Raw genomic sequence first — 22001 nt, 5'->3', positions numbered from 1 at the left:
TACATTAATCCGGAGTTAGAAATTGGCACTAGTCCTGCAGTCCTTGGCAAACTGCCCAATAGTTAAGGTATCACAGCCGTAGAAACTAACAGTTTTAATCCACTAGTCCTTATAATGATAACATATAGCAAAACCCTTAAAAATGGCAAATTTCTACTGGTCCTTATGATACCTTAACTATTGGGCAGTTTGGCAAGGACTTCAGGACTAGTGCCAATTTCTAACGCTGTATCATAAGGACTAGTAGAAATTTGCCATTTTTAAGGGTTTTGCTATATATTATCATTATAAGGACTAGTGGTCCAAAAATGTTAGTTTCTGCAACTGTTAATCTATCCTTGGATTAACAATGCAGGGTTGTCAAAATGGTTCAGCTGTAATGCATATTTACATTAAGACCATGGCCACCCCTCGGCCCTTGTGTCTATTATTTCTTTCTTTTTATGAGATATCAACATTATGTACAGCCTGTTTGAGGATGTTGATAAAATGTGCAAGTTTTAAACACATATACCTTAATAATCCCCGCCACGAAGTGGACGTTGGATATACGAATGGGTGCTGTCCGTCCATCCGTCATGTTTCGTTTCCGGAGCAGAACTCAAAAACCATGAGAGACAACTTAACCAAACTTGGCACATCGAAAGGTCTAATGGTGATCTGGACCCTTTTGATAGTTTGGGATTTAAAAAAATTTTATTTTACGAGGTCCATGGCATCGACTTTCACTTAGACTGAAAATGGCGCTAGTGCTCGTTTCCGGAGGGCTAATGCCTTGCACACAACCAGACATGTCATATTGGCGGGGGATATGAGTATTTCATGCTTGTTTTATTAATGATGACTGCCTGAATAGAATACGACCTTGGCAATGTCGGACAAGTACATTGTATGGACAGGTGGGTTGTGTCCGTATTTCCCGCATGTTCTCATAATCATCCCATTGATTATCTGTACCTTCTCTCCCACTTTGGATGTGATTGTTCGGCCATTGCGTTAATCTGCGCACCCCAGCTACATCTATGGGATCAACTCACCAGACACTTCCCACTCAAAATTAATGTCATTCAATCTACGGTGTCATTGCATATTCAAATCTCCAGAAATGACGTCATGATAGAACAATGTTTTGTCATGAAATATACCACGCTAGGGCTGGAACGGGTAACTCGGGTACTCGGTTGGGTAATGAGTAGGACCCGGATACGACAGTACCACAGGACCCCTGGTTAGTCATGTGATATATTGTTTAAAGTAAAAAATTATCTAGAACTGTATGTTTAAACTACAAGTCACTAATGTTCTTTCTGACTACTAAGTCCATTCCTTCTGACTTTTATATGTTTGAATAAAAATATAACTTCAGTCAACTTCAGTGTATACACCAGATCGTTTTATACGTTATCTAAACACATTTTGCCAGGGCTATGGTCAAACTTTTCTCAATGGGACAGTTTGTACCTACCGCTTGAGACCTACAGCGGGTATCCGGGTAGGTTTGGGTAATAGGGGTTGGGTACACGGGAAGTAAATTTGGACTCGTCTCAGCCCTAAACCACGCTTTGTTCTTTCGATTTATCACGTGGCTATCTTATCAATCTCATTAAAATCATATCTTAGTTCTGGCTGCCGCTAAACAAAGATCTGAGGACATCCCATTACGGGTCACGTCAGACCAACCTTGCGCGAACTTTGACCGACCAATGGAATGACCAACCAATGGAATGACCAATCAGAAGGAAGCTTTCTCGAGCTTTACTAATTTCAAATTGGCGACTATGGTTCGAAACATATTTTGACAAATTCTCGATTACAAATTAGGAGCCTAAACAAAAGAACATTCTAGAATGGCTACTAGATGGTCTAGATTGTATGGATTCAGTCGTTAAGCCCGCAACCATCGTTCGGAATACCCCGTGTTAAAGTTTTCAAAATTGCATGATTAGAAATCACATTCCGACTGTCACTTTCATAATCTGGAAAGCGACGCTCTGATTGGTCGGATGAAAGGTCGTTCTGACATGACCCCTACTGGGATGTCTTCAGACCTTTGTTTAGCGCTAGCGAGAACAAAGGTCTGATTTTAGTGAGATTGCTATCTTATATATATAACAGTAATGTGTGATGGCTTCCTGAGACTTTTGAATATTGATGAATATTAATGAGCTTATCAGACACATGGTCGGCCAGTCTTCAGAATTCAAAGTGCATGAATTTATTTATAGCGAGGTGGTTATGTGGCTGTTCTGTTTGAATATACAGTAAACTGCAGTTGTAACCAACTCAAAGGGACCACAAATTTTTGTTTGTAATAGCCATAGTTCATTTTAAGCGGGGGCACGGGTGGCCCAGTCGTCTAAGGCGCCGCGATTCGCTGTGCAGAGTTGCGTCCCTTGGGCACGCCAGAAACCTATGATTGTGGGTTCGAACCCCGGTTCGCCCCGATTATGTTTCTGGGTTTGTCAGCACCATACCCGTGCTCTCGGGTAAACGTCTTAGACCTGCATCACTTCGGGCTTTCCTCCCACATTAAGCTGACACGCCGCGATATAACTAGAATATTGTTAAAAGCGGCGTTAAACCCAACTCACTCACTCACTCACTCACTCACTCGTTTTAAGCATATATACAGCATATACACAACAAATATCCATGACTAAAAAATAAGTTTTTATGTTGGTCAGTTCGTTGTAAGAGTGTTCGTTATAATAAAACGTAGATTACTGAATGTGCATGATAATTTTGCTCAAGTATTGCCCACTGAATTCAAATGGCTGCAGTTTGTAAAGGTTTGATCTTTCCTATATAAACTACTCCACTTGTGATAGGGGTAATTCTATCTTTCCTTGATACACAAAACTGATTCTCCTAACATGTCGGGGGGCACGGGTGGCCCAGTCGTCTAAGGCGCCGCGATTTGCTGTGCAGAGTTGTGTCCCTTGGGCTTGCCAGAAACCTCTGATTGTGGGTTCGAATTTGGGTTCGCCCCGATTATGTTTCTAGGTTTGTCAGCACCATACCCGTGCTCGTGGGTTTCACCGAAGTGGTAAATGTCCGAGACCGGCATCACCTTGGGCTTTCCTCCCACATTAAGCTGACACGCCGTGATATAACTGGAATACAGTGTTAAACCCAACTCACTCACTCACTCACTCATAACATGTCAAGTGTAGGTTATTCCTATCAAAAGTTAAGTGGTATATTACCTTTCTTAAATCAGTATTTATGTGTTTGCCAAGACGTTCCTAGCCTTGGTGATCCAGTGTATTGATGATGCTACTGCGACAAGTTTTATGGTAAAGAAATTTGATGATAAAGACTAAATAATTTTGTGTTCCTGTTTTTCCAGCTGACACAAATCTGGAAAAATTCTTTTTTGTTTTTCTTGAATTTCACTGTTGCTTTTACCCCCACCTTAGTATTGTCCATGTTTTATTCCACAGATCATCAGCCATGACACTAGGAGGTTCCGCTTTGCTCTGCCATCGCCTGAACACATCCTGGGGCTGCCCGTTGGTAGGTTCGTTTGACTGTTGTTTGTTTGTTGTTTTATGCTGCACTCAGCAATATTCCAGTTATAAGACTGTGGTCTGTAAATATTTGAGTCTGGACCAGACAATCCAGTTATTGACATTATGAGCTTCGATCTACGCAGGTGGGTTTGTTTGTGTTGTTGAATTAGTAAAATACACAATTTTCCAAAATATCTGAGCCTGAATATTTTTGCTGTGTCTTTGTTATCTAAATATTGATAATAGCTGGCTTTTTGAGGATAATGATCATGTGGTCTTGAAATTTTAACCAGTTTGCCTACTTCTGGCTGACAAATGTAATTACATGTTGATCTTGTTCTCCTGGTCTCTGATGAAGCAAACATTTATCGACTCCCTCCTGTGTGTCTTCTCAGTTCCCAGTAGCTCATAATTATCTCCACCACGAGGTTTTAACAGAGTTATTGCCCTTGCTCAGTTCTTTTCAACTTAGTGCATACTGTATGAAATGGGGACAAGTTTTTACAGAAACTACTGAAGTTACTTGAATGAAAGGTTGCATGCTTGACAAAGAGATACTTTTCAAGAAGTCGAAAATTGGTGCCATCATTTATTTCTTTATGGAGTTACATCCTTTGATCCATGTTATTTTACTTGGTGCATGTTATGAAGTTAGCTTATCTAAGAGATACTTATCAAGACTGAGTTATTTTTCCAGAAATTGTTTTGTGTGTATTAATTTCACATTTAATCATTTTCTTCTGATGACATAAAAAATCCCCATTGCCTATTTCTTCTTAAGGCTTTATAGGACTCCTTATTTTAGTAGGCCGCCTCCGTGGTCTTGTGGTAGAGCGTCCGCCCAGAGAGCGGAAGGTCCGGAGTTTCGATCCCCGGCCGCGTCATACCAAAAAAAGTTAAAAGATGGTACTTGTTGTTACCCTATCTGGCGCTCTGCATAAAGGGGCTAAAACAAGGACTGGTCGGCTTGTTGTCAGTATACTGTGTCTGAGTGGGGTATTCATGTTAAACTGCGGCAATGGTATCTCAGTGAGCTGGCACTATAAATCGGCATCAGTCCGGACTAGTACAAGCAGCCACGCAAACACGTGCAAGCACGTCGCTATATAAGTGCAATAATCTTGGACGCGACGTTGAACCCAATTTCACCTAACCTCACCTTATTTTAGTTTATATTCACTACTATATGAACAAACAAAATTCTAATGTGCCCCATGACGGGGCATAGTGATAACGCTGTTTTCTTGTTTATGTAGTACTGGGTATCGGATGGCCAACATGGCTGCTCAGTATGGACAGTGTTTTGATGGTTGAACAGTGAATAGTTCTTGGCTGGATCGAAAAGTTGTCAACATTTACCGATTATTGATGAATTTACACTTATGGCTACCCATTTGTTGATTCGTCAATCAATTATTATTTTTAAAATTTACTTTTTAGAAGCCTGGCCAATTACTACTCGGGCTAGCACTTCATAACAATCTGTCACGAAATGAAATGATCCATGGTATTACATACTACTATTTGTATGAGTCTTAATTGAACAGAATCCGTGAAGATCCGGGTTAGAATAGGTCTTCAGCAACCCATACTTGCTGTTAAAGGCGAATATGTTTGACGTAAAAGGGGACAAACGGGATCAGGTGATCAGGCTCGCTGACTTGGTTGATACATGTCATCGATCCAAATTCCATGGATCGATGCTCATGATGTCAATCACTGGATTGTATGGTCCAGACTTGATTATTTTACAGACCGCAGTCATATAGCTGGAATATTGCTGAGTGGGGCGTTTAACAAATAAACAAACTTAAAAGCTTATTTGAACAGTCATGCAAGTTGAATATGAACTGATTGATAGCTACTACAGTGATCGCTCGCTATTGCGCTACCAATGGGGTCCAAATAATTGGTGGGCGTTATAGACGATGAGCCGTTTAACCGAGGCCGAGGCGGGGGAGCGCGCTCGGCAAATCTCAAATCATCAATAGGCCTATGTGTTTATCTCACGTCACGTCAAAATAGTATATATTTTTATATTTCACAATGTCTGAAATACGTATTCCATTCTAATTTATCATTTTTTATCAATAAATTAAAAAATTATTCACTATTTCCCGCGATGTTATTGAAAATAAAATTCTCGGACACACATTTCGACAACGGGTCCGCATCGAACATGTCAAAGAGCAAAATAAAGACTATTTTAAGCAAATCTTTAAATATATTATACAAAGTGATAAATAAAATCAACAAAAATATATCTAAAAGTAATCAAACTTACATCTAAGTTATTATTTCCATCGTTTCGTGCGATCGCGTGTAATGTAAGTCAAATGACATCTCGGCTTTCGTCGCCTTGAATTCTCGGCTCGGACACAACGTTTAATGCAAAAATATATGCATGAAAAATCTTTGTCACAGCTCGTAACCTAGCACGATACATTCGCGAAGTTCCATATTTTTAATATATATCGTGATTTCCTGCTTAAAACGTTCAGAATAACACGATTTAACAAAAAATCTTTCGCTAACTTCTGAAATTTATCAAACACGAGCTTTGTATCACAGCTTGGTTGGCTGCCTGAGGTCACGTGCTCAAAATTGACCAATCACGAAACTTGTAGCAGATTTCGGCAAGAAAGCGTCATTAGAAACAAATTTTAATCCAATGAAATCGCTTGTTATAACTACGGGGAAAAAACAGGCGATGTTACGAAAGCGCGATTACGAAATGAATGACCGCCTTGTTGTGACAGCAACTACATGTGTGTGACAGTTGAGCCTTAAATTGGATTGCCCACTAATTAAGAATATAAACTTCACTTGTGGTTCTCTTTTATTGCATGCATGCGCTTCTAAGATCAAAGGATGTATAGTGTGAAAAGTTAACTAGTAGAACAATCGTATTTCCGGGACCTGCCGCGGATGTTTTCAAACAGATTATTAGAACTCCATTCAGCAATAAACCGTTGATTATGCAGTGAGAAGCGTTATGTGCAAATAAACAACGAACAACAATACAATCATGTCTGTGTAAAACTCTCAGTATTAAAAGTGTACATAAATTTTGGGAGCCATGCGTTACCGCGCGTAATAACCGAAGTAGCGCTTTATCGAAGAGCGCAATAGCGAGCGATCACTGTACCAAGATGTATAGTCGTAACATCCGCTCTGATTTGTTCCCTCTCTTCCAGGCCAGCACATCTACCTGACAGCCAGGATTGATGGCCAGCTGGTCATCCGTCCGTACACACCAGTGTCCAGTGATGACGACAAGGGCTACATGGACCTGGTCATCAAGGTGGGACAGATTCATACACTGACATCCGTCAATACTTCACAGGTTTTGGACCCATGAAGATCCGGGGTAGACTAGGTCTTCAACAACCCATGCTTGCCATAAAAGGCGACTAAGTCTTCATATTTTAACCAACATGTAGGATATTCGCGTTTCTTTTGACGATGAGTATAGTTATAACTAATGTGATGGCATGATCAAGGTGGCTGATAACAGGACCTCAAAGTATAGAGTCTTCAATGCCTAGTTTTACATAATTGCATTGAATGTAAATGTAAATGTAATTGAAGTAAAATAAAATTTAGTTTTAAACTACCCATGACTGTAGTAAAATAAGATTTCATACAAATTCCAATTTTCAACATGATAAGAATTTTTCCCGGTTTGCCGGCCATGGGCGCTTAGTTTAGAATCCTTGTTAAATCCCTGATGTCGTCGGGGGCACGGGTGGCCCAGTTGTCTAAGGTGCTGTGATTCTCTATGCAGAGTTGCGTCCCTTCAGCACGCCAGAAACCTATGATTGTGCATTCAAATCTCGGTTCGCCCCGGTTATGTTTCTAGGTTTGTCAGCACCATACCCGTGCTCGTGGGTTTCACCAAAGTGGTAAATGTCTGAGACCTGCATCACTTTGGGCTTTCCTCCCACATTAAGCTGACACACTGTGATATAACTGGAATACTGTTAAAAGCATCGTTAAACCCAACTCACTCACCCTAATGCTGTCTACAGGTTTACTTCAAGAATGTCCACCCCAAGTTCCCTGAGGGAGGCAAGATGTCTCAGTACCTGGAGAAGATGGAAATTGGAGATTTCATGGATGTCCGTGGACCCAATGGCTTGCTCATGTATGAAGGCAGGGGTGAGTAGGAGAATGAGCTGGCTGAAACCGGTATCAATGTGTTGAATGAAGGGAGATAACTTTGCTTCATGGTTAGCTTGCCTTCTTGTGAGCATTTGATTAAAAGAAAGATGGGAGAATCGGGGTTGTCGGCCCAGTGTCCGAAATAACTGCTTGCCCGCCTGCCCATGGCTTGTAACTTTTCAGTCGGGCTCCATGAAATTTTCCTCCACATGCCCGACTCTCTGGCAGATAATTTTAAGACTACTTACGCATTCAGTTTTATCATAACTCCAGAGGAGATTCTCAAGTAATTGTTTGCATTATTTCATATGGATCAAGATTGCGATTTGTCCCCTTTTTTTTGTGATTTTTAATATTGATAATGTCTGAATGCTGGCAGATGGGCAGGCAACACTATGGGTCACCTTCGTGACTGTCTTGTTGGGTTCTTAATTATTTCAAACATTGTTGTGAAGTTCTCTGTGATTGTTTCAGGCTGCTACAAGATCCGTGCTGACAAGAAGTCTGAGGCCGAGACCAGGCTGGCCAAGAAGGTCGGGATGATTGCTGGCGGAACTGGTGAGGGACCATGTGAATTTTTGACATTTTTGTTTTACTCGATTTCGGTGGAAACAGTTTGGACTTAGTTTCTAATGGTGGGGTGGATTTCGCTTCCGGAGCACAACTAAAAAAACATTCAATATCTTTCAACAACATTTGGCAGATATATCAAACAGATCCTGAAGTGGTGCCTTTTGTTATTTGTGGATTTGGGGCATTTTTTTTCTCGATTTCCATGGAAACAATTTGGACTTCAACTCAAAAGGGTGGGAATAGGTGTCATTTCCAGAGCACAATTTAGAAACTATGAAAGACTTTTCATCCAAACCTGATACATGTTGAAAGTTGATGGAACATATGTGAATGATTACCTTCGAGACACCTGGCATTGCATACTTGTTCCCATACTGAACAAAAATGTAAGGGATCATGAATATTTTGGCCGATATTTTTGGGTAGTGAAGACTGAGCACACAATTTCATAAAAAAAATCCCAAAATAGTCACGATTCCCAACTTATCTTGTTCAGTATGTATTCACAAGGTTAAGATGGTCAACTGTCCTTGAGTTTAAAGGGACTTGATAACCTGTCTGATTGAGGTGAGGTGAAATGGGGTTTAACGTCGCGTCAAAGATTATTGCACTTGTATAGCGACGTGCATGTCCGTGTGTGTGTGTGGGGCTGCTTGTACTAGTCCGGACTGATGCCGATTTATAGTGCTAAGCCCACTGAGATACCATGCCGCAGTTTAACATGAATACCCCACTCAGACACAGTATACTGACTCCGAGCCGACCAGTCCTTGTTTTAGCCCCTTAATGCTGAACGCCAGACAGGGTAACAACAAGTACCATCTTTTAACGTCTTTTGGTATAACGCGGCCGGGGATCAAACCACGGACCTTCCGCTGTCCGGGCGGATGCTCTGCCACTAGACCACGGAGGCGGTCCTGTCTGATTGAGATTGATGAGGATTGCTGATCACACTGAGTACTTTACAACCAATTATGATATAACTTTCTGTCCACGCATACTTCTCATTCATTTGGTTCAAGATAGGCAGGACTGCCTCCATGGTCTAGTGGTAGAGCGGAAGGTCCGGGTTTCAATCCCCGGCCACGTCATACCAAAAGACGTTAAAAGATGGTACTTGTTGTTACCCTGTCTGGCACTCAGCATTAAGGGGCTAAAACAAGGACTGGTCGGCTCAGAGTCAGTATACTGTCTGAGTGGAGTGTTCATGTTAAACTGCGGCATGATATCTCAGTGAGCTAGCACTATAAATCGGCATCAGTCTAGACCTGTACAAGCAGCCACACACACACGTACATGCACGTTGTTATATAAGTGCAATAATCTTGGACGCGACGTTAAACCCCATTTCACCTCACCTCACCTCACCTCACCTCACCTCACCTCACCTCAAGATAGGCAAAACTGTGTCTTCAATGCTAATCTGAGTATTATTTTCATTAATGATCCCAAAATATGAGAGATTCCCTCCATACCCAGTCAGTGGTACACACTGTTTGAAATTAAGGATGAAAGGAAGTGTTCCTTGTCACAAGAGCGTTAAAAGTAAAATAGCTTGGTTGGCCCCAGATTCAACCCCGTCTTCAGCAACCCATGCGACTAATGGGAATGAGTGGTCAGGCTTGCTGACTTGGTTGATGCAGGCAATCATATCCCAAATGCATAGATCGATGTGCACAATGTCCATCACTGGATTGTCTGGCCCAGAATCAATTTATTCACAGATCGCTGATAAATAGGTAGAATATTGCAGAGTACAATATGAAACAACAAACAAACAAACCCCAGATTAAAACACTAGAGCAGCATACCTGAAGAAATCTCGTTAACTACATTACCTGGCACATGTTGCCTACATTGAGCCAAACAAAGACAGTTGATCTTGATGGATCTATCATCTCTTTAATCACCATAGACTCGTAGTCTGCAGAAGACATGTGTGAATTTGAAGTTGATAAAACTCCTTGCAAAGTACACAGTTCACATATTCCTGACACTCGCTTCATATAAATGCCAATAATCGAGCAATAATCTCTATTTGACAACCTATTTCGTGCTATCTTGGCCTTCCATATAAATCTGACTCCCTGGACAGAAGAACCATTTGAGTAAATGCAACAGAGAAACAGTGCACCAGAACGCACCCAAACAAATGTTGAAATAACATGAAAATATTGATTTTTCATGTGCACGATGACTGTTACACGTGATTCGACTGTGGTTTTAAGTTTAGTTGTGTGCTATAGTTGTCAGGTGGCAACATGTGCTAATATTTCGTCCCAATACGGGAATTTAGAACAGAAACAATGTGATAAGACAACTTAGTTACTTAAAGAAAATAAGTTCACATATTAAAGCAGACTTCATGAATTTGTTTCAAGAGTGTATTGTTGTTATTTATTTTTATTTATTTTTATTTATTTTTATTTCACTCCACTCCCTGTGCAGGTATCACACCGATGCTGCAGCTGGTGCGCCAGTCGCTCAAGGATCCTGACGACACCACAGAGATGTGGCTTCTGTTCGCCAACCAGGTCAGATTCAGTGCCTTGCATGAGGAAACGGTTTAAGGAAGCTGTGGAATTACAATTTTGTATGGCTTCAGATGTGTCTGCAGTTTGCCAGGTCCGATTTGTGCCTGGTTTTAAGAAACCCGTGAAGATCCGTGTTAGAATTGGTCTTCAGCAACCATGCTCCCCTTAAAAGTGACTATGCTTGTTGTAATAGGCGTCGTCAGGCTTGGAGACTTGCTTGATGCATATCATCGTATCCCAGTTGCATGCATCAATGCTCATGTTGTCAATTGCTGGATTGTCTGGTCACGACTTGATTATTTACAGACAGTTGCAGACTTGGTTGATGCATGTCATCGTATCCCGGTTGCATGGATCAATGCTCATGATATCAATCACTGGATTGTCTGGTCCGCACTTGATTATTCACAGATCGTCATCACACGTTAAGCAACAGACATGTGATACGAAAAGATCCTTTATATCTACAGTTGTAGTGCAGAGTTACGTACCTCAGGTACCAGGATCCTATTATTGTGGATATAATACCAGATTTGACGTGATAATTATCCTTGCTTTGTCAGCATTAGACCTGTGTTTGTGGGTTTCTCCAGAGTCATCACTGAAATACTGTTAAAAATGGTTTTAAATGGTTCTCACTCGCTCAGTTATTAACCTTTAGCCTGCTGAATTGTTTTCACACTTCTTACCCCTGCCTGCTGGATTAATTTTAGCATAAGGCGCTGTAAAGAGGGTGGGTGATTTCAAACAGTTGGTGCTTCATTATACATACTTTTATCTTGTCCTGCATTACTACTATAATGCTTCTAATGCTATTTTCTGGTTGTGATTGTGCATGACCTTGCCACTGCCGGTCACATGGTAGTTGTGGAAGGAGGGAAACCACACATCTAGAGGGTACGACAGACCTCACAGCTCCGTCTCCTATGTCAGAACAATAGCAGTAGAAGGATAAGGTTGTAATGCAGGATAAGTATCCAAATGTAAAAAAATTACTAATAATTCTGGGGGCGGTCGGGTAGCCTACTGGTTAAAGCGTTCGCTCGTCACGCCGAAGACCCGGGTTCGATTCCCGACATGGGTACAATGTGTGAAGCCCATTTCTGGTGTCCCCCGTCGTGATATTGCTGGAATATTGCTAAAAGCGGCGTAAAACCGTACTCACTCACTCACTACATGATATTCGGGCGGTCGGGTAGCCTATTGGTTAAAGCGTTCGCTCGTCACGCCGAAGACCCAGGTTCGATTCCCGACATGGGTACAATGTGTGAAGCCCATTTCTGGTGTCCCCCGTCGTGATATTGCTGGAATATTGCTAAAAGCGGCGTAAAACCATACTCACTCACTCACTCACTAATAATAATTCCGACGTTTATCCACAGACTGAGGATGATATCCTGCTGCGTCCGGAGCTGGAGGAGATCCAGAACAAGTACCCCAACAGGTTCCACCTGTGGTACACGCTGGACAGGCCCAAGGAGGGTGAGTGACTGCTTAGCACTTTAGTTCCCGCCACTTGAAATAGAATCACAAAATATTATACATCTACATGTTATTTTGTTTCAGTATGTACTCCGCACACGCTGCTAAATATAGCCTAAATATAGTCACCTGACTGCCGAAGCTTACCCGGATAGTAATCACGTGATCAAAAGTTGGTGATGTTTATCGCTAGCAAAATGGATATTTCTTGAACAGCGCACTTTCCGCTCTGACGATTTAGAGCTGGCAGTGTCATGTATGACTCAACGGATAAAAATATTTACTTTTTTCACTGCTAATTAGTGTTTGGTGTAACAGCCATTAAAGTAAACATTTAAGGTATGAATCGATATTTTGTACTTGGTGTGCGACTAAGATCGATACTTGAAACGGGAAGTAGAATATCGCGATCTACCGATGCATCAGTGTATCGTCCTACCACTAGTACTGGTGATGGCAACTAAGACATAACTCCATAATTCCAGCATAGTTTGGCAAAGGTGGACACTGGTCTTTTAGAGACAATTGACTCTCCCTTGTTGTAAACAATTATGATGCGACACTAGTTATCCAGATAGAGAAGAGGTCTTCAGCAACCCATGCTTGTTGTAAGAGGCTACTAATGGGATCGGGTGGTAAGGCTCGCTGACTTGGTTGATGCATGTCATCATATCCCAATTGGGTAGATCGACGCTCATGATGTCAATCACTGGATTGTCTGGTCCAGACAAACTAGTTGTTTGAAGGAAAGTCTTCCTTGACTTCCCTTGGTCATTGAGACCGAAATGCCTTGATCATGACTGAAGTCTAAATACATAATGGGGCCATATTGAATACTACTGCTAATCTATGGAAAAACGGGTATATTGCAAAACATAAATAAATAATAACAAAGTAAAGAGACACTTATCGTCTTGCTGATGACAGCAGTTACAGTCGTTGGCTGCTGTGGCATTGAAACTTCAAAAGAAGAAAAATCTATTTTAAAAAAGTAAATTTTTAAATATATTTATATATATATTTTTTTAAATCCAACCAATTCACAGATACTTGGAATATCAAGACCCAAAAAATAAAAAAAGATTGTCTAACCCTCTTCCTCCTTGCTTCAGGGTGGAGCTTCAGCAAGGGGTTCGTGAGCGATGAGATGATCAAGAAGCACCTGCCCCCGCCCGGTGAGGATACCCTCGTCCTCATGTGTGGCCCTCCACCCATGATCAACTTTGCCTGCATGCCTAACCTGGACAAACTCAGCTATGCCCCCAACATGAGATTTGCCTACTGAGATACTGCAACCACCCAAGTCTTTCATACACCAAGGTGGATAATCTGTCTGACGACGTCCATGGAGAAAGAGAGGTCATAGCGAAAGTGAATATATCGCCAGTGTTGACACCCGATTACACTGTTTTTTTGCACATGTAAAACTTTATGTTTTTTTCTAGAATTAATCATGTAGCATTTTTCCAAAAAAGATACACATGCCTTTTGTATTATTTTTTTTCTTGAAAAATACTCAAGCTTCACTCTGATGCAGCCGAGTTCGTCTAAGATTCATTATAAAACAGTTTTGGATGTTGTTACGTCTTCCCATCAAGATCAGGGGTAGACACCCTTGGTCGTATCTCACTAGTCCACAGGTCATTTTGGACATCTATTCTATGTAACATGACTAGATTTGGGGAGAAAACAACCAATCCTTCTAAATTTTCACTCATCTTGGACTAGCGGACTAGTTGTCATCAGTGTTCCAAATAAGTGCAGGCCCGTGGCAGGTATATCTTGTGTTGGGCCTGTAGTTTCAAATTTGTACGGGTCCTTGCAGTAAATTTACGTGTCAATTTATTTGTCACGATAAGCTGCAGTTTTTTAAATGAGGGCCTGAAGTGGTTCTTGGGGCCTGCAGATTCTTAAATCTGTTTTGTATTTTTCGAACACTGGTTGCCCTGTCTACCCCTGAAGATGATGCACTCATCTACTTGCCCGCCCTGCTGGTTCTGGTGCTGACCTCTCTCCCTGGTCTGTCTTCCCCATCTGTGGTCTGTACAGACACATGTAATCTAGAATAATCAATTTGTGTTGAACACGCAGTAGGTCACGCTCTTTTGTCAGCAGTGTATGTATTAAATTCCTAGAATATGGATTCTGTTTTCTGCAGTTTGTTTCTTTTTATAATACAGCTATGAAATGGCAATAATTCTGCATTGTTTTCAAGGTCTTTTTACACAGAATTCTTTGTTTTCAATCCAAAGTCTGTGACTAAAGTGGACAGACGTACTGTGTGTCTAACACTGAAAGCTTATTGGAAGTGTTTCTGTGAGTGAACAATGGGAGACTGTTTTGTCTTTTATACTTTGTTGTGTGCTTGTTACAAGAATGAATGTTCTCTGAAGTATTTTGTTCCAAACATCATCTGCCAGACGGATAAATCAACCATAGTCAGTGTAATTTACGAAAGGTAGACTCGTGCTGCAACGAAAGTGTCGGTCAACTGAGTCTGTCTACTGTGTAAGTCTCCGTCTCTGAGTCAGTCCCATAGTCTGTCCCAATCTCAGGTTCCCCTCTCCAGAGTGAGTGAGTTGGGTTTAATGCCGCTTTTAACTTTATTCAAGTTTTATCGCGGCGCCTCTCCAGAGAGACAGATGGTGCTAAGACAGCCGTGTCCATGTGAAGGTGTTCCGACAGTAATAGTGAAGAGATCATTACCACAGATATACAAGAACCTTAGCACTACAGGGCCCACTTGCACAAAGCAATCTTAGCGCTAAGACTGTCGTAAGCCTATGTTAACGTATGGGAGTTACGATCATCTTAGCGCCAAGATCGCTTTGTGCAAGTGGGCCCAGATGTCATAATATACATGGAGATATGAAGCCTTGGTTGTAATTCTTATTGACTGACAATTTGATGATATGGGAATTTTTGAAAAATAATTATTTGTTTAAAAAAAATTCAGAAAAATTTAAATTTGCCCTAGGTTTTACACACACAAAGTATTTGTTTGCTTGAAATGCTGGAGTTTGTATATAAAAAAAATATGCTGTGAAAAATAAAAATCTCCTTTGAGAGAAAAAAATGTATGTCTTAATTTCGTCTAAATTAAAATATGACATTCTCTCTCTCTCCTCCCCTCCCCCAAATGAACCGGTCATTCATTTAACAAGGTCAGATGATGCTTGGACCAAGGAAGACATAGCAGTGCTGTGTGTGCTTGTGTCCATGACTGCCATAGGTTCCCTTGTATACTCAGAGAGTGTTAGTGTTTATACCCAGTCAGTGATATTCCCGGAAGTGCTATAAACATTGTATCTTGCATTGTGACAGTATTGCATGAACCTGCAATACCTGTCACCACTCAGGGTACCCTTGAACAGCCTGTTGAAGGTACAGCACAGGAGAGACTGGTGATACACCCAGGGTACTTACCAATCAGCTGTTACAGAATGCTTAATGAATCAGGTCTTTGAAAGGCATTAAAATGAATGATAAAATGCTTAATGAATGATCGACATTTACTTATCAGCTACCTGTTTTTTTAGGGAATGGTATTAGTTACGTTTTGTGAGAGTTGGCATTTAATATATTTTCATTATTAGAATTTTCTATTAGCTAATATAATCTAATATAATCTTTTGCATTTCAATAACAAGTTACTCTTTGATGAATTCTGCAGAATGTGATTATTTGAATATTTTTGAAAAAACGACACATTTTTATGTACAAAATTCAATCAGTCTTTAAAACCCATATATGGAAAGAGGGTCCACAGGGTGTTTCCTTGTAAAAAAAAAAATGTAGGGATGAAATTCAAAGACACATTTAATTTGTAGAATACAATAAGATAAATTCCTGTTTAATGATATGCTACCTTAGAAGTGTAACGTGTGAGAGCAGTTGTCATCAAGGAGTATCTGTGCACACATGTAACTAAAGGCTGCATAGTCACGATTTAGAGCTTAAAGGAGAAGACTGCAGAATAAATATCTTGTACACATGTTAAATGTATGTTGAAGCCATGCAATATATATGTGAGTATGTACCAGTTTGATGGCAACTTATAGTTGAAATTTGCTTGAGAGCTGATGTTAAGACTCAAATCTTGTGGAAAAGAAATAAAATTCTGTTATCTTTTCAATTGTGAAGTGTTGATTGTTATTTCTCATAGATGGCCCAAGTAGCCCAGTTGTCTACGGTGCTGCTGTTGTCTGTGTAGAGTTGTGTCCCTTAGGTGTGCAAGGCACCTTTGACCAATCAAATTACAAACGATTGGAACAAGCGGGGGGCATCACCAGTACAACCAACTGAGGCATGGTATCTCAGTGAGCTAGCACAATAAAAACAGCATTAGTCTGGACTAGTACAAGGAGCCACTCACTCACACACGCACACAATCACCCTGATAGTAGCGTAATTGGGTAATGAGCATAGATTGTCGTTGGACGGGGACATTGACCATTCTTGAGACCTATTATACTGTGAGATAGGGGATTAACGACATATTTTGCGTCATGCGTGCATGAGGGCTTGTACTAGTTAAGTACTGATGCTGGTTTTTATAGTGCTAGCCCAGGGTGATCGGGTAGCCTAGTGGTTAAAGCGTTCGCTCGTCATGCCGAAGACCCAGGTTCGATTCCCGACATGGGTACAATGTGTGAAGCCCATTTCTGGTCTCCACTGCCGTGATATAGCTGGAATATTGCTAAAAGCGGCGTAAAACCTCACTCACTGACTGACTGACTATAGTGCTAGCCCACTGAGATACAATGTCGCAGTTTAACATGAATACTCCACTGACATACAATATTCAGACTCCATGCCGACCAGTCCTGTTTTATCCCCTCAATGCCAAACAACAGGATGTGTAACAAGTACCATCTTTTAACGTCTTTTGGTATGACGCGGGTGGTGATTGAACGCTGACCTCCTGCTCTCCAGGGGGCGGTCGGGTAGCCTAGTGGTTAAAGCGTTGCCTCGTCACGCCGAAGACCCGGGTTCGATTCCCGACATGGGTACAATGTGTGAAGCCCATTTCTGGTGTCCCCTGCCATGATATTGCTGGAATATTGCTAAAAGCGGCGTAAAACCATACTCACTCACACTCCTGCTCCAGGGAGATGCTCCACCAGACAATGGAGGCGGTCCACTACACTCACACATTCGTCATTCATACTGCCATAACAAGACAAGAATTGTACGTAAATAGCATTCATTTAATATAACTTCACATATACACATTTGAATAAATATATTTACATTTTGTTCACCATACAGTCATGCATAACTAGAGCACTTTACAGACATGAATATTTGTCATTGATATGTACGGACATGTGCTCTTATGAAGTAACTCACTGTGATACAACTTGGTACTGATAACTTGAGATAGGTCACACTAAGGACGGATACTATGCAGAATTAGAATTTTGAAGTTTTGTGGGGTCCCCATGCTCAATCAGGAGGAAATTGTTTTTCTAAATCTTTTTTTAATGTGTTCATTTCAGCAAAATAGATCTCTCCTGTTTAGAGTTCAAATCTCACTGAAAATGAAGTGGAGCTTTGTGATGATTATATTTTTTAGCCTTATATGGCAATATATAGAAAGCAGTGCAACTTTATTCCACGTTGTATCTAGAACAAGCAACAATGTGATGGCTACAATGCCTATCGTTCAAACTTAATGTGAACGAAAATCTTATTGATGAAACATTAAGAAATTCATGTTTGTAAAACTAGAGAAAGAGTTTATACTGGACACAAAAGCAAACCCCAGTCCCTGATGAAGTAAATGCCCATCTTTCATGTTTCGATGAAACGTTGCCTGCGTCATATCTTCTCATCACATCATTTTTTGGCCTCAAAAATCAATTAACAGATTTTCCTCCAACTATTTTTTTGATATTGGGGCTCTGTGTTTTCAATGATTTGACTTCACCATGTCAATCTTCCTGTTGCACTTTACATGATGAGATACAGGCTGTCATGTTTTAAGAGGTGAGCAAGGATGAAAATATATCAACTAATTTATCAAGGTCTTAAATATATGGTATATTTACAATTTGTAATGTAAGTGTAGTTTATCACATATATAGCTAACATGCTAGCGCCCTGTTTTCACCTGGAGTTCCCTGTCCTCAGACACCCTGTCTCTTCCTTCTGTTCACACAACGTCTGATTCACACCAATGTTCACACTGACAACTTCAGCATCCAACACTGGCCTGGAATCTTTGACTGGCCAATGGGCACTGGATGAGGCTAGTTGACCATCCACCTGTCTCTCACAGATGCCCTCAATAACGACAGGTCAAAGGTCGCTGGATGAGATCTGTTGACCTTCTGTCTGTCTCTCCTCTGACATCGTGGACATTGACCTGTCAGTGGACACTGGATGAGGTCAGCTCACCTTGTGATCATCTCACTGTTAATTTCCTCAAAAAAGACAGGTCAAAGGTCACTGGATGAGGTCAGTTGACCTTCCAAAGGTCTGTCTCTCCGCTGACATCGAGGACATTGACCGGTCAATGGTCACTGGATGAGGTCAGTTGACCTTCCTTCTGTCTCTCCGCTGACATCGTGGACATTGACCAGTCAGTGGACACTGGATGAGGTCAGTTGACCTTCTGTCTGTCTCTCTGCTGACATTGTGGACATTGACCGGTCAATGGTCACTGGATGAGGTCAGTTGACCTTCCGTCTGTCTCTCCGCTGACATCGTGGACATCGACCGGTCAGTGGACACTGGATGAGGTCAGTTGACCTTCTGTCTGTCTCTCCGCTGACATCGTGGACATTGACCGGTCAGTGGACACTGGATGAGGTCAGTTGACCTTCTGTCTGTCTCTCCGCTGACATAGTGGACATTGACCGGTCAATGGTCACTGGATGAGGTCAGTTGACCTTCTGTCTGTCTCTCCGCTGACATCGTGGACATTGACCGGTCAATGGTCACTGGATGAGGTCAGTTGACCTTCTGTCTGTCTCTCCGCTGACATCGTGGACATTGACCGGTCAGTGGACACTGGATGAGGTCAGTTGACCTGTCTGTCTCTCTGCTGACATCGTGGACATTGACCGGTCAGTGGACACTGGATGAGGTCAGTTGACCTTCCTTCTGTCTCTCCGCTGACATCGTGGACATTGACCAGTCAGTGGACACTGGATGAGGTCAGTTGACCTTCTGTCTGTCTCTCTGCTGACATCGTGGACATTGACCGGTCAAAGGTCACTGGATGAGGTCAGTTGACCTTCTGTCTGTCTCTACGCTGACATCGTGGACATTGACCGGTCAAAGGTCACTGGATGAGGTCAGTTGACCTTCCTTCTGTCTCTCCTCTGACATCGTGGACATTGACCGGTCAGTGGACACTGGATGAGGTCAGTTGAACTCCCGTCTGTCACGCTGACATCGTGGACATTGACCGGTCAGTGGACACTGGATGAGGTCAGCTCACCTTGTGTTCATGTTACTGTTGATTTCCTCAAAAAAGACAGGTCAAAGGTCACTGGATGAGGTCAGTTGACCTTCCGTCTGTCTCTCCTCTGACATCGTGGACATTGACCTTGTTTGTCAAAACAGTGCCTGAAACAGAAACCTCCCCACTCAGTGTCTCTCAGTCACACTGCCTCATGAAACATCAACTCCTATATCTTAATTACTCTCACATAAATTACCATCTTCCTGAGGCAAGGGCGTTTACTAACTATAAATGTCCAGGCTGGAATTCCAGAGTTACATTTTGGCTGAAATAACGATTCTATGCTTAGTCCAATCAAAATTGGGTAACGAACTAGATACCCAGTTCGTAAACATGGATTTCAACATCCAGATTTCAGTTGAATGCAGGATTTGCATAGCATGTGTACTGTCAAATGGACGTTGGCAAATATTTTGCAAATCTTTACATGTTTTTAATCAAGATGATCAAGTGATTTGAAGCACTTTGCTGATTAAGACCCAATATAGATTATCAATCAGATCATCTTGACTTTTACGCAAACACAAGTGATATGAGAGATGGAATCTAATGGTCAAAAGGAGTGTGAGTGAGTGAGTGAATATGGTTTTACGCCGCTTTTAGCAATATTCCAGCAATATCACGGCGGGGGACACCAGAAATGGGCTTCACACATTGTACCCATGTCGGGAATCGAAACCGGGTCTTCGGCGTGACGAGCGCACGCTTTAACCACTAGGCTACCCGACCGCCCTGGTCAAAAGGAGGGACATAGAAGGGACATAATTCATAATAGCCGCTGGTGGAGCTATGGTCCAGCCATGAAATACCAGCCTAGTTCGGCATGGGTGGAAACTGGACTTTTACTGTCAGTTAACTCCCTTGCCTCGGGAAGATAACAAATTACTACAGTATCATCACAATACATGACCATGTCAATGACATTACAATCCCTGTGTATGACAAGACATTTAGCTGTGTATGACATGACATTGACCTGTGTATGACATTAAAATCCCTGTGTATGACATTACAATCCCTGTGTATGACATTAAAATCCCTGTGTATGACATTACAATCCCTGTGTATGACATTAAAATCCCTGTGTATGACATTAAAATCCCAGTGTATTACATAACATTTACCTGTGTATGGCATTAAAATCCCTGTGTATGACATGCCATTTACCTGTGTATGACATTACAATCCCTGTGTATGACATATTGACCTGTGTATGACATTACAATCCCTGTGTATGACATTACAATCCCCGTGTATGACATTAAAATCCCCGTGTATGACATTAAATCCCTGTTTATGACATAACATTTACCTGTGTATGACATTAAAATCCCTGTGTATGACATTAAAATCCCTGTGTATGACATTACATTTACCTGTGCATGACATGACATTTACCTGTGTATGACATTACAATCCCTGTGTATGACATTACAATCCCTGTGTATGACATTACAATCCCTGTGTATGACCTGTGTATGACATTACAATCCCTGTGTATGACATTAAAATCCCTGTGTATGACATTAAAATCCCTGTGTATGACATAACATTTACCTGTGTATGACATTAGAATCCCTGTGTATGACATGACATTTACCTGTGTATGACATGACATTTACCTGTGTATGACATTACAATCCCTATGTATGAACAATACATTACCTGACTATGACGCTAAAAACAAACCTTCATATGAAACTACAATCCATGTGTATGACACTAAACACATACCTGTGTATGACACTAAACACATACCTGCGTATGACACTAAACACATACCTGTGTATGACACTTAACACATACCTGTGTATGACACTAAACACATACCTGTGTATGACACTAAACACATACCTGTGTATGACATTGGAGCACTGGGAACAGACCACGGCGATGTTATCGAACGGAAACAGCACCTCCTTTTCCTCGCACATCTCACAGAAGAAGCCTCGAGCCTGGCACAGCTGGGGAGACACAACAAGACACTTTAACACAAGCTGAGCCAACAGTGTAGAAACAGACTAACACTGATCATTTCATTTGATGGACAACATTTGTAACTACTTAAATATTTGTCCCTCATGTTTCTTTGTAAAACACCAGAGATTTTTGTTTTCCTTCTGCTCCTCACTGACATGTAGGGTACAGCGTCAACTACCATCATGGATCATATAGGGCAGGGGGGATCCAGGATTTCAGAAAAATGGGGGTTCCACTTGGACCATTTGTAACTTCAGTGGGGCTGGGTCCCCCCCCACACAC

The 22001-nt window shown here is 41.5% G+C and overlaps 2 protein-coding genes across 9 annotated transcripts in view; one reads left to right on the top strand and one right to left on the bottom strand.

Moving 5' to 3' along the window:
- Positions 1 to 15954, top strand: part of LOC124135447 (NADH-cytochrome b5 reductase 3-like) — a 35810-nt gene extending 19856 nt beyond the window's left edge. For both annotated transcript variants that reach the window (XM_046500783.2, XM_046500782.2), the window contains exons 3-9: positions 3444 to 3516; positions 6710 to 6816; positions 7544 to 7673; positions 8151 to 8234; positions 10698 to 10783; positions 12166 to 12265; positions 13378 to 15954. In XM_046500783.2, the coding sequence (XP_046356739.1) occupies positions 3444 to 3516; positions 6710 to 6816; positions 7544 to 7673; positions 8151 to 8234; positions 10698 to 10783; positions 12166 to 12265; positions 13378 to 13550 (753 nt within the window). In that variant the 3' untranslated portion in view covers positions 13551 to 15954. The remainder of the gene's footprint in view (positions 1 to 3443; positions 3517 to 6709; positions 6817 to 7543; positions 7674 to 8150; positions 8235 to 10697; positions 10784 to 12165; positions 12266 to 13377) is intronic.
- A 3023-nt stretch (positions 15955 to 18977) lies between these two features.
- LOC124135448 (differentially expressed in FDCP 8 homolog A-like) overlaps positions 18978 to 22001 on the bottom strand; it is a 41281-nt gene continuing 38257 nt past the window's right edge. For 4 of the 7 annotated variants that reach the window (XM_048385902.1, XM_048385904.1, XM_048385906.1 and 1 more), the window contains 2 exons: positions 21594 to 21703; positions 18978 to 19843 (listed from right to left, as the gene is read on the bottom strand). In XM_048385902.1, the coding sequence (XP_048241859.1) occupies positions 19764 to 19843; positions 21594 to 21703 (190 nt within the window). In that variant the 3' untranslated portion in view covers positions 18978 to 19763. The remainder of the gene's footprint in view (positions 19844 to 21593; positions 21704 to 22001) is intronic. The other 3 variants (XM_048385903.1, XM_048385905.1, XR_007218727.1) reach the window with 2 other exon arrangements.

The sequence above is a fragment of the Haliotis rufescens genome, unplaced genomic scaffold (genome assembly GCF_023055435.1).
Source record: "Haliotis rufescens isolate VD_foot unplaced genomic scaffold, xgHalRufe1.0.p SCAF_6, whole genome shotgun sequence".
Classification (NCBI taxonomy): Eukaryota; Metazoa; Mollusca; class Gastropoda; order Lepetellida; family Haliotidae; genus Haliotis; species Haliotis rufescens.
The sequence above is the reverse complement of the archived record's forward strand: the minus strand, read 5'-3'. Positions and strand labels throughout refer to the sequence as shown.